Source organism: Musca domestica, unplaced genomic scaffold (genome assembly GCF_030504385.1).
Source record: "Musca domestica strain aabys unplaced genomic scaffold, Musca_domestica.polishedcontigs.V.1.1 84, whole genome shotgun sequence".
Classification (NCBI taxonomy): Eukaryota; Metazoa; Arthropoda; class Insecta; order Diptera; family Muscidae; genus Musca; species Musca domestica.
In genome coordinates, this window is record NW_026712417.1 from 2,077,560 (window position 1) to 2,093,985 (window position 16,426).

At 36.2% G+C, this 16,426-nt stretch overlaps 1 protein-coding gene across 3 annotated transcripts in view; it reads right to left on the bottom strand.

Moving 5' to 3' along the window:
* LOC101896843 (band 7 protein AGAP004871-like) overlaps positions 1–15,665 on the bottom strand; it is a 42,923-nt gene extending 27,258 nt beyond the window's left edge. The window contains exons 1-3 of one of the 3 annotated variants that reach the window (XM_059131262.1): positions 15,505–15,665; positions 4,387–4,486; positions 4,135–4,146 (exon numbers count right to left, since the gene is read on the bottom strand). In XM_059131262.1, coding sequence (XP_058987245.1) covers positions 4,135–4,146; positions 4,387–4,477 — 103 coding nt within the window. In that variant the 5' untranslated portion in view covers positions 4,478–4,486; positions 15,505–15,665. The other 2 variants (XM_059131261.1, XM_059131260.1) reach the window with 2 other exon arrangements.
* Between the last annotated feature and the right edge of the window lie 761 nt (positions 15,666–16,426).

Consider the following 16,426-nt stretch of genomic DNA (forward strand, 5'->3'; position numbering starts at 1 on the left):
GCTGAAAATATCGCAATATTCCATTCGGCAAATATTGAAAAATAAGCTCGGGGTAAAGCCATTGAAACACCAAAAAGTGCAAGAACTTACACCGCAACACAAAGAAAATAGACTCAAAAGAGCTAAAGAGTTGTTTCGCTTGGCCGAAAGTGGTGAACTGCGAAATTTAGTTTTCCCCGATAAAAAAATATTCGTTGTCCACCCGATTGTAAACAAACAAATTTATCATGTTTACTTGACAAAGAGGTCAGCTCAAAATGTACATCTTCGATTGGCCACCAGAACCCAAGCGCCGGCCATGGTGATGGTGTGGGCCGCCCTAACAGTCGATTATCGCTCTCCTCTCGTATTAATCGACCGTGGCATCAGAATATATGACGAATATTATCGCGAAAATATTCTGGAGGGTGTATTAAAGCCTTGGACACGCAAACATTTTGGCCGCAGACTTTGGACATTCTAACAGGACTCAGCACGCGCACACAAGAATCGTTACGAAATGCGGTTCTTCGCTTCATTTACAACGAACAATGGCCACTAAAATCTCCGGATACCAATCCGTTCCGGACTATTGTGCCTGGAGTATTTTGGAAAGCAAGGTTGGCACTGAAAAATACTAAAGTTTCGATCACCTCAAGCAAGCGCTTCGCCAGGAATGGGCCAAAATTTTGTAGAGCAACATTTGGGCAGCGTGTGACGGTTTCATGGTCGTTTGGAGGCCATAATTCATGCCAAAGGTGACCAATTCGAACAAATCTTATTCTAAAATTTGATGCTATTTCCGACATTTTTTGCTTTTATTCAATAAAATTAAAAAAATGTAAAAACAAGTAAGCAAATGCTACAGTCGAGCGGGGCCGACCGTTGAATACCCTACAACACTATAATAAACGATACAGTTTATATAGGCGCGATACTCGAAAGAATTCCACAAGATATTGTGACAAATAATAAAAGAAAACCATCAGGTTTCGTTCTCTAATTTTCGAATAATAGCAACTTAAACTAATTTGCTCATTTCCAATTTATTTGTAGATGTTGAACGTAAATGGTCTTCCTAGATCTGGAACCAATATTTCCCAAACACCTATAATCTCTCAGAAGTGGCAAAAGATTAACATTTATTATTGGTTTTTGAAACGCATCTATATGAGATACAGACATTTGACTATATTCTTCAGCGAAATCAGCGTTAACGAAATAGTCAGAAGTGCTTCTTTCCTGTATTTGTGAATTCTCCAAAAAGTCACTGGAATGGACATTTTCGTATTTTGTCTACAAAAGTTGGCAAACTCCTTCACACATTGAATATTTTTGGATTGCCATCCAAAACTGCTTGGCTTTTGCAATGTCCGGTAACCCCCATTCAAATGTGCGTGAGGACCGGGCGATAATTACGACCTGCTGACAATTTTGCAGTTTTTGGTCCATTTCAACCCCTAAATATATGGCGATCATCTCCAAAAAGAGTAGGCTTCTATTCTGACCCTCATCTTATCCCCATTCAAAATTTCGTAAGGAACGGGCCATAAATGCGATCTGTATATGATATCCTAATATCCTAACTACTTAGTTTTGTTAGCTGTAGAAATATTATCAAATGTTTAATTCAAAATGAAAATATGCCAAAAATATGACAAAATTGAAAAAAATATGAGAAAATGTTACAAAATCAATGTTTTCATCTTTAGAGAGATATTTTTATGCGACTTTTTTAGACGGGGTTTCTTTCCTGCCAAGAGGCCATTCTGAATTAATGAGAACTGTCGAAATCAGTTCAGCCGTTCTCGACATATACGAGATCTTTCAAGTATAACTTCTTTGATAGACATATATATCGCACATATTTTGCTATATATCCGATTTGTTGGATCTTAACATCAATGTAAAGATCAGAAGTAACCTTGTCATGGCTTTGTGATTTCGCCGGGATTTAAAATATTCGCGGTTTAATGAAAAATTTTGAATATGTTCAACACAAAAGATATGGTATATTTTACCCGCTAAATATTATCCGATGACCACCCAAATTATTAGGCTTCTTCCCCGCCCTAAACTCTAGCTACATGCGAAATTCTGCGTCGAGTGGTCCATAATTGCGACCTGTAGAGCAACTATAAAATCAGGAAATTTTTCAGTTTTTGGTCCATTTCAACCCCTAAATATTATGCGATCATCTCCAAAAGAAATAGGGTTCTATTCTGACCTCAACCCCACTTACATTTTCAATTTTGTGAAGATCGGCCCATAATTGCGACCTGTAGAGTGATTACAAATTAACATGGACAGACGGACAGACGGACGGACGGACATACATAGCTAGATCGACTCAGCTCGGCGAGATAGGAAGATCCATATATACTTTCCTATGTGGGAAATCAATATTTCGTGGTGTTACATAATTTTTGGCCCAATCAAACTTATAATACCCCCAACACATAGTGTTGTAGGGTATAATTATGGAATTTGACTTTGTTGCAGTTTTCTTATCTTACCCTGTACTGAATGGTGCAATATTTGGAAACAGGTGAAGGAATAGGAGAGGAATCCTCAAATTTGATATTGAGATCTCTGATGTAATCTGGAATCGAGATATGGAGGTAGTTTTTGAAATGTGTACTATAATTCTACGAAAAACACTAAATTACTATATTTGTTATTGTCTGTACTATAATGGATAGAACAGTAGTTAGTGGTACTAAATTGGGTATAGGGTTAAGGAATAGAGCTGGAATTTCCAACAGATAGTGATTATCTTTTCAAATCTTGTATCAGAGTTGCTGTCCATGTGTAGTCTTACATATGGAGCTTGTTTCGGAAATGTGTACTATAATTTTTGTAGATGAGTTCTGAATGCTACTACATTTGGTAATGGGTGAAGGGATACAGATAAAATTCTAAAAGAGTTTTGTTTTTTTTTTTTTTTCAAAATCTTGAACTGTATGTGCGATATGTATGTCCGATCTCTACCATCATTATAACAGACCTTACGTTGATGGAAATATTAAGATGTGTCAAATCTTAATGGAATCGTGCGCTAATTTTGTCTTTTATGAGCTTAACGAATATTCAAAATTTTACCCTTTATGGGGGAGGTACTTTAAGGAGTGAACAGATATATTCCATCTTCATACCAGACTTTGGGCTGATAAAAAATATTGTAATGTGTGTAATTTGAGGAGAACCCAATGCTTATTTCAGATTTTATGATCGTTTTGGTTATTCAAAATTTTGATCTGTTTGTGGGGAAGGTACCAGAAGGAATGGTCCGAATGTCTACCATCTTAATAACATATCTTGCGTTGATGGAAATATTGAGATGTGATGTGGAAATATTGAGATTAGAAGCGGCCGTTAGTTCCGTGTTTTGTGGTCTTCGTGAATATTCAAAAGTTTGACACCTTGTGAGGGAGGTACCAGAAGGAGTGGATCGATATATTTCATCTTCACACCAGACCTTGGATTAATAAAAATATTGTGCCGTATGTACTTCGAAGACAATCGGACTTTTACATCACATTTTATAACAGTTATAGTTATTCCAAATTTTGACCCTTTGTGGGGGAGGCACTTGATATTGTACATTTTCGCACCTTACCTAGCACTGATTTTAAAAGTTGGAGCAAAATCGGATTAATCTTTCTCTTTCTGTGCAGTATTTTTTTCCTTGAAAATGTTGACATTTTATGTGGGAGGTATCGGAAGGAGTGCACCAATAATGCCCATCTCCGAACTCAATGTAATATATCACAATTTACCCAGTTTGGATCAAATTGAATACTCCCTTCGTGCGCACCAGCCAGTCAGACAGAGAGGCGGACGGACATCGCTAGATCGATTCCTAATGTCCTGAAATGGATTTGGTCCAAAGAGACCTAGGGTCTAAAAACGTTATTTCGATGAGGCACATTTTGGCCGTATCAAATGATATATACCCTTTGTAGCCATATGGCTAAGAGTATAAACAATTTTGTTAAACAATACGAAGTATTGAGTACTTGCTAGTATTAACCATAAAACCCTTTGTGAATTTCCAAATTTATAGAAGCCATTTCAAATTTGTTAAACCATTTCAAAAACCTCACTTAATTAAATTAATACCTTAATTTAAAATTACCACACACACATACTTACTTATTCTTCGTACTAATTAGTTCATTAAATTCAATTACAGATCATCAAACATTGACATCATGTCAACATCGACATCATCACCATCATCCAGTTGTCGAGATAGCCAGCCACGGAGACAACCCATCAGTCAGCCGTTAAGCAGCAAAACACCCACCGAAAAAAATGTTCAAAAAAAGAGAAAAAAAGTAAAACAAAAATAAGTCAATGGAAAACATGTGGCGCCCAATTAAGAGGTTACATCGATACACTTACTTCGCAGCATACGTTCCCGGTATTCATCGTCCCGCTGCAGGGCTATGCCAGCACCATTCGAGATAGTCGCAATCGGTAAAGGTGTTTCCATTGTGACACTCTGCAAACGGGGAAGAAAGACAGAGACATGCAAATGAAACCACGGAAAGGAAAGAAAGAGGATAAACAAAACAGCATTTTGCGTTACCAAATCATGTCGCTGACATCGCTGAATCTACATAAATACAAATACGAATATGTCTCGCAATACATTTACACGAAAACGCAGACTGTTGGAATTCCAACTAATTTACATAGAATTCCAAAAAGGATTCGAAATGTGAATGACATCTCCATACAGATTGTTTCTACGAGAATTGGAAACACGTGAACGAAAGGGTTTCGAATGTCTCAGCAAATTTAATAAATTTTAGAAATATTTGAAGAAAAACAAGGATTGAATTGATTAGGAGTTTAGGTTAAGGGATAATCTAGTTAAGTTTCACATCGCTTATTACGGGCACCAGTTACCCAGGGATTTTTATGGTAGTAACTAAATTAAATGTTAATTTCTCTTTTAAGGCGAATTTTATAAACTGACATGTGCACTGGAAAGAAAAGCTAAAGATACACCAAAAATAGGGATATATATTGCCTTACCATTCCTTAAATGGTAGTGGAAATATTGTTGACTTCGACACGACTGAGGCAGTACTATTTTACTATCTGCATTTTGCCAACCTTCTAAATGTGTCTCAAAACAATAACGTTTTAGGCCACTTATCCCTTTGGAGGAAAACCATTTCTGGCAATTTGGAGTGTCAACATGAAGTATTTATCAGACTTACATCAAGTTGGTAGATCGTCTATGTATTGCCACTGATTCTAGTACGTTTAAAGTACAAAATATAAAAAAAAAAAAAAAAAAAAAAAACAGGTAAAATAGTGTCAGTCGTTTTTCCCCCTGTCTTGACTTATGATTATTCAAACAGTTGACTCTTTATGGGGGAGGTTCCGAAACAGTTGGCCAATAACTGACCTAAGACTGATATAAATATTAAAACATGACAGATTTGTACTATATGGACTACTTCCTGTAATTTATATGAGGTATGTGCAAATTTTTGGAAAATGTAGATCTATGAATGAGGTAACAGATATAGTGGACTGAAGTATTCAATTTTCATACTTTATCCAATACAGATAAATATATTGGTATGTGCAAAATTTAAAAAAATCGAACATTTATATCCAATTTTATGCGAAATTAAAAATTCCGATAAATTACATATTCATATCAAATTTATGGCTAAGATGTAGCAAGTTCTACAGAATCGTCGAATTGCTTCGCAAGTTATGACAGATATAAGTATAGGAAATTGTGACCCTTTGTGGATGAGGTACCAAAAGGGATTGACAGTTATATGTTATCTTCACAACAGATCTTGTGTTAGCAAAAATGTTTGTATGTGGGAAATTTGAGGAGATGGAGGATGGATTTGGATGCTTTTTCGATTTCTTTGAGCGTTTTGTTCTTCAAAAATCTTGAACCCTAAGTGGGGGAGGTACCAGAAGATATTGTGTGATCTCTACCATCATTATAAAGGATCTTGTGTTGATGGAATTATTGAGATGTACCAAATATCTGAATGAAATCGGACGTTATTTTCGCGTTTTATGAGCTTCATGCATACTCAAAATGTTGATCCTTTGTGGGGGAGTTGCGAGAGGGAATGGACCGATATATCCCATCTTCATACCAGACCTTATGCTAATGAAAGTATTGTGACGTGTGTAACTTAAATAGAACCGAATGCTTATTTTGTTTTTGTTATTCAAAGTTTTAACACTTTGTGGGGGTGGTACCAGAAGGAATGGTCCGATCTCTACCATCTATATAACAGATCTTGTGTTTATGGAAATAATGGCTGTGCCAAGTCTGAATGGAATTTGATATTAATTTTGCGTTGTACGAGCTTCAAGGATATTTAAAGAGTTGACCCTTTGTACGAGAGGTAGCACAAGGAGTGGACATATATATTCCATATTCACCCCAGGCCTTGTGCTGAGTGTAAGTTGACTGTGTGGTGTGCAAGCTGAAGACAATCGGACGCTTATATGACATTTTATAAGAGTTGTAATTATTCAAAATTTTAACCCTTTGTGGGGGAGGTACCAGAAGGAGTGAACCGATATTATCCATTTTCACATCTGACCAAATATTAGGATTTGCAAAGTTGGAGCAAAATCGGATTATCGTTTCTCTAGTCTAGACAGACAAACGGACGGACATCGCTAGATCGACTCCCAATGCCCTGAAACGGATTTGGTCCAAAGAGACCTAGGATCTAGAACAGTTATTTCGACGCTGGAGAAAATTGCGGTGTTTGCAGTTGCTCTATAGGCCACAATTATGTACCAAACATGTAATTGGAGTATGACTGGGCCGAAGCCTACCAATTTGAGCGGCCATCGGACAATATATAGCGGGTAAAATAGACCCTAACTTTTATGTAAGAAAATACGAAATTTTCTAAATCGCGAATATTTTTAGTCCCGTCGAAATCACAAATACATTAAAAGGTCTCTTGTGACCATTAAAGTGATGCTGATAGCCAAAAAATCGGATATATAAGAAAATATGTACAATATATCAGTAAAAGAAATAGATCTTCGAAGCGTATGAAGCGATTTTATCGAAACCCGCGTCGCAGTGGCCAAAAAATTGGTACTGAGGTGAACATATCGCAATATTCCATTCGGCAAATATTGAAAAATGAGCTCGAGGTAGAGCCATTGAAATTCCAAAAAGTGCAGGAACTTATACCGCAACAGAAAGAAAATAGACTCAAAAGAGCTAAAGAGTTGCTTCGCCGGTTTGCTTGGCCAAAAGTGGTGAACTGCAGAATTTGGTTTTCTCCGTCTCCGATGAGAAAATATTCGTTGTCCAGCAGTTTGTAAACAAATAAAATGATCGTGTTTACTTGCCAAAGAGGTCAGCTGAAAATGTGCACCTTCGGTTGGCGCCGGCCATTTTAACAGGACTCAGCACCATCGCACTCAGCACGCTCCACCCACCCTTGCTTCATTTTTAGCACACAATGACCACCAAAATCCCCGGATACCAATCCGTTGGACTATTGTGTCTGGAGTATTTTGGAAAGCAAGGTTGGCACTAAAAAATACCAAAGTGTCGATCACCTCAAGCAAGCGCTTCGCCGGAAATGGGCCAAAATCCCGCACAGCAAAATGCGGGCAGCGTGTGATGGTTTCATTGTCCGTTTGACCAATTCGAATAAATCTAAACTTATTTTAATATTTGACGCTATTTCCAACATGTTTTGCTTTCATTCAATAAAATTTAAAAAAAATGTAAAAATTATGGTTTCTGACTTCGTTGCAGTTTTTTTTTTATCTCACCTTGTACATCTTAGAACTTTGAAAATAATAACAGTGGTTAAATAAGTCCCTGATTTTATTTACAAAACCGAAGATTTGACTTCAACACCCAAAAATATTGTCATTAACTAAAATTATTTCCTTGGAAACTTCATTTTAAAGCTCAAATTTCTCGGCACCCACAACCCACTTTAAATGTAGTACTATATCTTATTCTATCGCGATTTATGATCCAGGAAATCCTAAATATTATAAATAAAATATTTGGAGCCAACATTTCTATCTTATGAAAGGAACATACATACATAACGATAAACATGTGTACCCAACATTTTCTGTGATAACGTTATGGCATGCATGAACAGCATTTGATTCCGGCGCTTTAAGAGAGTCGCATATGCAATTTAATAACGATATCAACATGACTTGCTTGACTTATTCGCCGAACAACATTTCCGTCTGTGTGTTTTTGTGAATTATTTAAATAGCTATGAAATTGTTCTAGGCTATGTGAAGAAGGGTGGGGAGGCAAAGCTTATGGCAGCAACGAAAATTTTCTAAATCAATGCCACAAGGACATGGTAGTTTTTCATTCAAAATTTCCCATGAAAAAGTTGTTTTTTTCGTCTGTCATACACATTTAAGTATGCCATAATTTTTCTTGATTTCCCTATGCTAATAGCAATGCCTATTTTCCAAATTACATGTTGTAAACCTACCCTATGAAATGGGAGAATAAATTGTGAGACTAGAATCAAGCTGTCTGGGTATGTATAAAGTGTTAAATCACACCAAACAATATTAGTCGTACTCTGTATTAAATCTTCATTTTTTTTTTTTCAGAAAAAAAGTTTTACTTGTAGCTCAGTGTTGGGGAATTAAATTAATTTGCACCACAAGTGCCAAGATGTACAGTTGTTTACTTCTCCTGCGAATTATCATGTACAGTGTTAAGTTATTTAGTTTGCAAAGAACAACAAAACCGAACTTTAGACATTGGGGATGTTGTCAATTGCTAGTCATGCACATAATTTGTAGAACAAAATTGTTTATGCAAAATTTACATTGAATTGAATTAAAATGAAAATGTTAGACAGCTTCTTCAAACATTGAAGGCAAGGAATGAAAAAACATGTTCGAAATTAAACACCATACAAATATTTTCGTAAACTCAACATAAATATATATAACAAGTAAGCAAAGACTACGCCGTGCGGGCCGACCATGTGATACCCTACAACACTACTATATGTTGAGAGCCCCCTTATGTTCACATCCATTGTGGAAGATTTCGTTTTTGAAATGATGTAATAGAGCACTGTCCTGATGTAACCTTTAGCTTTTTGACCGAGGGCATTTGCCCAATCTTTAAGTACTCCCTCGTGTTGTTAGGCAGCTAAATATAATCCAATGGTCATCCAAAATGCCCAACACTTCCCTGTCCTTAACTATCTTCTCATGGAAAATTCCGAGCGAAAGTGACTACAAAATTACTAACAAAAAATTAAGTGCATTGGTTCATTTGAAAATTTAAATGTGCATATTTAAAAACAATAGGCTTTAATTCTAACCCTAACCCTATCCTTGCTAAATTTCGGAAGGATGGGAAGATAATTGAGACCTTAATATTATACTCACAACTCATAGTGTTGTAGGGTGTAGAAAAGCTTCACAAAATGTATAATTCAAAACATTAAGATAAATTTAAACAAGTAAAAAACATTAATTTCGGCCGGGCCAAACTTTAAATACCCTCCACCTTAGGGTAAAGGAAACATTAGAGCCCATTATGACCCACATATTCCAATTTTTAGACATATTCATGGGAAAATGTGCCAAAAATCATCAAAATACCGAATATCGGGAAATACGGCTATATGGGGCTATAAAAAAACGTGGACCTATACATACAGTGTTTCGTGTGTCAAAAACCATTAAAATGCCGAATATCGGGAGGTACCGTTATGTGGGGGCTATATAAAATCGTGGACCGATACATGCAATGTTTCGCCAAAGGAGCTAGAACCCATTATGACCTACAAATACCAATTTTCAGACAAATCCGTGAAAAAATGTGGCATAAATCATCAAAATACTGAATATCGAGAGGTACCGTTATATGGGGACTATACCAAAACGTGGACCGATATATCTCATTTTCAATACCAACCATCCTAGACACAATACAAATTGCTCTGCTTAATTTTGGCGCTCTACGTCAAATAATGTGGGCTGTATCGTGATTTCAACAGACAGACAGGCGGACATCGTTATATCGACTTAGAATTTTATGCTGATTATGAATGTATATATACTTTATGGGGTCTAGGATGAATATTTAAGGATGTTACAAACGAAAAAAATATGACAAAGATACAAAAATATATTCACATTTGCATTGTCATATTTTTCCGCGATTTTCTTAGATTTTGTCATTTTCTGGCTAGATACCGAAATTCGAATTCATAAAAATTGTGAAAATCCGTCCAGCCGTTCTTGAGATATAAGCGGTATAAATAATATCAGTATCACTGTAAAGGTCAGAAGTGACATTCTCGTTCATTTGAGATTTCGTCAGGATAAAAATATTCACGGTTTAGTGGAAATTGTCGTATTTTTTACATAAAAGTTATGATCCAGTTTACCCGAAAAATATTGTCCGATGACCAAACAAAATAGTAGACTTCTGACTCACGCTTAATTTTAACCCCATGCTAAATTGATTGGTATATAATCGCAACCTGTAGAGCAACTGCAAAATTATGTCTTTTTTTAGTCCATTCTGACCCTAACCCCACCTCCGTGCTAAATTTCGTGAGGATCGGACCATAATTGCGACCTGTAGAGTGATTAAAAATTTACATGGATAGACGGACATACATAGCTAGATCGACTCAGCTCGTCGAGATAGGAAGATCCACATATAATTTGTGGCCCAATCAAACTTATAATACCCCCAATATTTCGTGTTGCGGCACGTTTTTTTTTTAATTCTTGTCCTTAAACTAATAACAAAACCAGTAAGGAACGGTCGAAGTGGTTCACAATATCCTTGAAATGGGATAAATATATATATATGGGATGTATATCCAAATCTGATCCGATCTCGATAAAATTTGGCATAGCTATTTTTTGAAAAGTTATCTGGTACAAAATATCATTGTTGTGGAGTGCATATTACGAATGTGAGGAACTTAAACACTAAATCGAATGAAATATATATATATGGAAGCTAAAGCTATATCAGAATCGATTTTGTCGAAATTTCATTAACTTGCTTCTGGACTGAATTTAGTGGGATGTGCCAAAATGCAGGTAATTTGGACTGATATTGGCCTTTTGGTGCACAATTAACCCGAAATCGGATGAAGATATATATGGGAGCTATATCTAAATTTTCACCGATTCTTATCAACTTCAATAAGGTTCGTCCTTGGACCAAACAAATATTGTTTGAAAAATTTCATATCAATCGGATAATAAATGTCACCTGCATTTTGTTCACAAAAATACATGGACAGACGGACGGACTGACATGCATAAATCAACTCAGAAAGTGATGAAGTATGAAGATCCTCAAAAGTAACTATGGGTCTATCTCGCTCCCTTCTCCAAGTTACAAACAAATGCACAAAGACATAATACCCTTACCACTATGTGGTGTAGGGTATACAATTAAGTTCTTTACATATTGAAATGGATTTGAAAATGTAATTATTATTTAATATAGTTTAGAGTGAGACACCAGGATGAATGAACGATTATTATGAACATTTTTACACCTGTGGCTGAAGTCCGAAAAGCAGGGACCTAATATTTTCCATGATCGCTTCATACCTATGTTTGATTTAAATAATACCCAGACCATGTTTGGACTATGTCGAATTCTCAATTTGTTTTGTGTTTTTGCGCAATACGTTAGACTTTTGATGGGGACCGATATATTCGATTTTTTTATACTTGATCTAATATTGGTCAAAATATTGGAATGAGATGTATTTAAAAAAAGGACACTGATTTCACATCCTACGGAAGGAGTAAAACAAAATTTGTCCATTTTCGCACCTGATCTAGGATACTGTCTACGAGAGTTATTATACGCCCGGACGGGCAGATCGACTACAAGTGTCCGCAAACGGGACTTGATCTAAAGTGACTGGGTTCTAAATCTATTATCTATTATTATTTGTCCTATCAAATTATGTATACCCTATGTAACCATAAAGCTTAGGGCATAAAATCGCTTGATCGATTTGAATATCCAGCGGCAAATTATTTGCAACAGTCTGATATTGTTCTTTTTGGCCTTTTATACCCTTAGCCATATGGCTACAGAGGGGGGTTTAACGGTTTTTGAACCAAATCCGCTTCAGAACAATTATTATCAAACTTAGATCGAGTTCGAAGATGAGTAATATCAGTCCACTTCCTCTGGTACTTCTTCCACAAAAGATAAATATTTTTACAGAAAATAGTTTTCCGCATAGAACACGAAAGTATCCTTTTTGTATTTTGTGCAAACTTTGAAAATCTCAATATTTGTATCAGTTCTAGGTCAGGTGCGAAAATGGACAATATCGGTCTACTACAACAGGTACCTCCCACACAAATGGTCAAATTTTGTAATTCTTATTAAATTGGAAATAAGCTTCCGATTCTCTCCAATTTTCGCATATCACAATATTTCTATCAACACGTAATCTAATGTGAAGATTAAATATATCAGGCTACTCCTTCTGGTACCTCCCTCACAACAGATCAAAAATTTTGAATAACTATAAAACTAATAAAACGCAAAATGAACATCCGATTATTTTCAAACCTAGTATATCCCAATATTTTTGCTAACACAAAAACTGGCGCAAAGATGAAATATATCGGTCCACTCCTTCTGGAACCTTCCCCACAAAGGATCAACATTTTGAATAACCGAGACGCTTATAAATGCGTGGTAAGCATCCAATTCCCTTCAAATTTTACACATCGACTTTTTTATATTAACACAAGATCTGCTGTTAAGTTGGGATATATGGGTTCACTCCTTTTACCTCACCTACCTCACCTATAAAGGGTAACAATTTTTTATCTGTTATAACTTGCGAAACAAGTCATCGATTTTTTACAACTTCCTCTATCCAAATATTTCTCTGAACCAAAAACCTGGAAACCTGGAATGAATATGGAATTTATGTTTTCGCATGAAATTGGATATATATGTTCGATTTTGTTGTAATTTTGCCCATACTAATATTTTTATCTGTATTAGATGAAGTGTGAAATTTGAATACCTTGATCGAGTATATCTGTTATCTCACACACATTTCAACATTTTCTAAAAATTACCACACATCTCACATAAAGTGAAGGAAGTAACCAGGCACCTGGCACGTCGCAATATTTATATAATATGAATTTAGGTCCGATACGAAATTCACAATGTTGGCCAAATCCTTCGGAATCTACTCCAGAGAGGGCAAACATTTGAATAATCACAACAAATATAAACAAAATATATTAAAATATTTCAACATTGGTATACATGTGTCGGAAAACCGACCTTTGTTATTATACCCTACAACACTATGTGTTGGGGGTATTATAAGTTTGATTGGGCCAGAATTTATGTAACACCTCGAAATATTGGTTTCCCATATAGGAAAGTATATATGGATCTTCCTAACTCGACGAGCTGAGTCGATCTAGCTATGTATGTCCGTCCGTCCGTCTGTCCATGTTAATTTGTAATCACGCTACAGGTCGCAATTATGGCCCTATCCTAACGAAATTTTGCACGAAGGTGGGGTTAGGGTCAGAATAGAAGCCTATGAGATGATCGCCACATTTTAGGGGTTGAAATGGACCAAATACTGAAAAAATGTCGGTTTTTGCAGTAGCTATACATGTCGCAATTATAGACCAATCGACGGAATTTCGCATGTAGCTAGAGTTTAAGCCGGGGAAGAATCCTACCAATTCAGGTGGTCATCGCATAATATTTAGCGGGTAAAATAGACCATATCTTTTGTGTTGAAAAAATTCAAAATTTTTCATTAATCCCCGAATATTTTAAATCCCGACGAAATCACAAAGTCATGGCCAGGTTACTTCTGATCTTTACATTGATGTTAAGATCCAACAAATCGAATATATAGCAAAATATGTGCGACATATATGTCTATCAAAGAAGATATGCTTGAAAGATCTCATATATGTCGAGAACGGCTGATCTGATTTCGACAGTTCTCATTAATTCAGAATGGCCTCTTGATAGGAAAGAAAAAACTTCTAAAAAATCGCATAAAAATATCTCTTAAAGATGAAAATATTGATTTTGTAAAATTTTCTCATATTTTTTCAATTTTGTCATATTTTTGGCATATTTTCATTTTGAATTAAACATTTGGTAATATTTCTGCAGCTAACAAAACTAAGTACTTAGGATATCAGGATATCATATACAGATCGCATTTATGGCCCGATCCTTACGAAATTTTGCATGGGGATAAGATGAGGGTCAGAATAGAAGCCTACTCTTTTTGGAGATGATCGTCATATATTTAGGGGTTGAAATGGACCAAAAAACTGCAAAATTGTCAGCAGGTCGTAATTATAGCCCGATCGTCACGCACATTTGAATGGGGGTTACCGGACAAAAAAAACCAAGCAGTTTTGGATGGCCATCCAAAATTATTCAATGTGTAAAATAGTTTTCTAACTTTTGTAGACAAAATACGAAAATGTCCATTTCAGAGACTTTTTGGAGAATTCACAAATACAGGAAGGACGCACTTCTGACTATTTCGTTAACGCTGATTTCGTTGAAGAATATAGTCAAATGTCTGTATCTCATATAGATGCGTTTCAGTCAAAAACCAATAATAAATGTTAATCTTTTGCCACTTCTGAGAGATTATAGGTCTTTACGAAATATTGGTTCCAGATCTGGGAAGACCATTTACATGCAATATCTAACAATAAATTGGAAATTAGAAAATTAGTTTAAGTTGCTATTATTCGAAAATTAGAGAACGAAACCTGATGGTTTTCTTTTATCATTTGTCACAATATCTTGTGGAATTCTTTCGTGTATCTCGCCTATATAAACTGTATCGTTTATTACAGTGTTGTAGGGTATTCAACGGTCGGCCCCGCTCGGCTGTAGCCTTTGCTTACTTGTTTTTATTATATTCTTTTTTAGTCACTGAAACAATAAATATATTTTACATATCCCTCACAGCAAATAAATATTCTACACCAATTCTTATCAACTTCAAATTCTCATAAAATATTTCCGCTCAAGTTATACCAAATGCGAATATTGTGTATCCACAGATCCATCGGCGCCAAACAATTCCAATTCGTCTTTCATGTTCAAGTTTCACCAAAAAACAACACACTTTTCTTTCGTCCTCTTTGTTCGGAAATCACAATAGCACAACTTTACACGTGACAAAACAAGACATGAAATGAATGACAAGGGACACAAAACCAAATGTCCAATTTCCTTGTTACAATTCTTTGTTGTTGTTGTTGTTTTCTTGTCCAATTCCTATTTGCAATTCATAAGATCAACATCTATTAGATTAGTTATTTGAATTGCGTCGTCGGTAATTTTTCATCAAAAACCACACGAACATTCACAAACGCACACACACAGTGATAAACAAGTTAATAATTCACACAGCGCCACACACAATTCTCTCCATGAGTCGCACTGCCAGAGTCACACTGAACACTTACATCGAACTTGTTGTACTGGCACTTGTTTGAATCCTGTGCAGTTCTTCTGGCCGGGACACTGAAATGTCGACTAAAATGTCGAAAACACCTTCGACACTAATTTAGCAGCCATGGTGTCAATTTAACATTAGGCCAATAGACTGCCATTAGACCACGACCACGCAGTCCACGATGTCCGGCATCCGGCCATCCGGCGGCCATTTCACGTCACGACATAAAACGTTTTCGCCATATTCAAAGTCATGTACAGGCATGTCATGCATGCGGGGCACGTTCAAAGGCTTCCTCGCTCCAGGCTAGGCTGGGTTATCGACGTTCTGCTATCGACAGGACAAACAGAAACAGAACCAAATGTTAAAGAGAAAAACGCTCCCATACACCCACTGCCACGGATGAATCGCCTCCCAGACCTAATGAATAATTAAATGTTAATAAATTTGTTCGTATGTCCATCGGTGTGGTTGTGTAGAGATTTGTTTGCTGTCACAATGCGGCCGGCCTTACATTACAAATGTGCTCCTGCAGATATATATGTTTTTTTTTCTGTTGTGTTAAACTAGCTGTAGATACATGCCTAGATAGAGATATAAGCGATGTTACCTATAAGTTATGAATAAACTTGATTTAAGCTCGAAAAAATAGAGATTTATGTTCTAGCAAGGCTTCAGTTAAATTTTATTATCAGGGATGGACAACTTGTTTGGGGTGGAAAGGAGGATCGAACCACAACCTAGAGTGAAGTTAGCGGGCACTGCTGCAAACAGTCGTTGTCGTTGTCTTTAAAAGCCTGAGTGGCTTTCTCTTTCCCCAAAACTTTCAGCGAAAAGTCCTCCTTAAAGTTTTAGATTCGTTCCTGTTACACCTTTTGAGTAGTCAAAATGCACAATTTGTTCAGTTTGACAAAATTTGTAATCAAAACTTC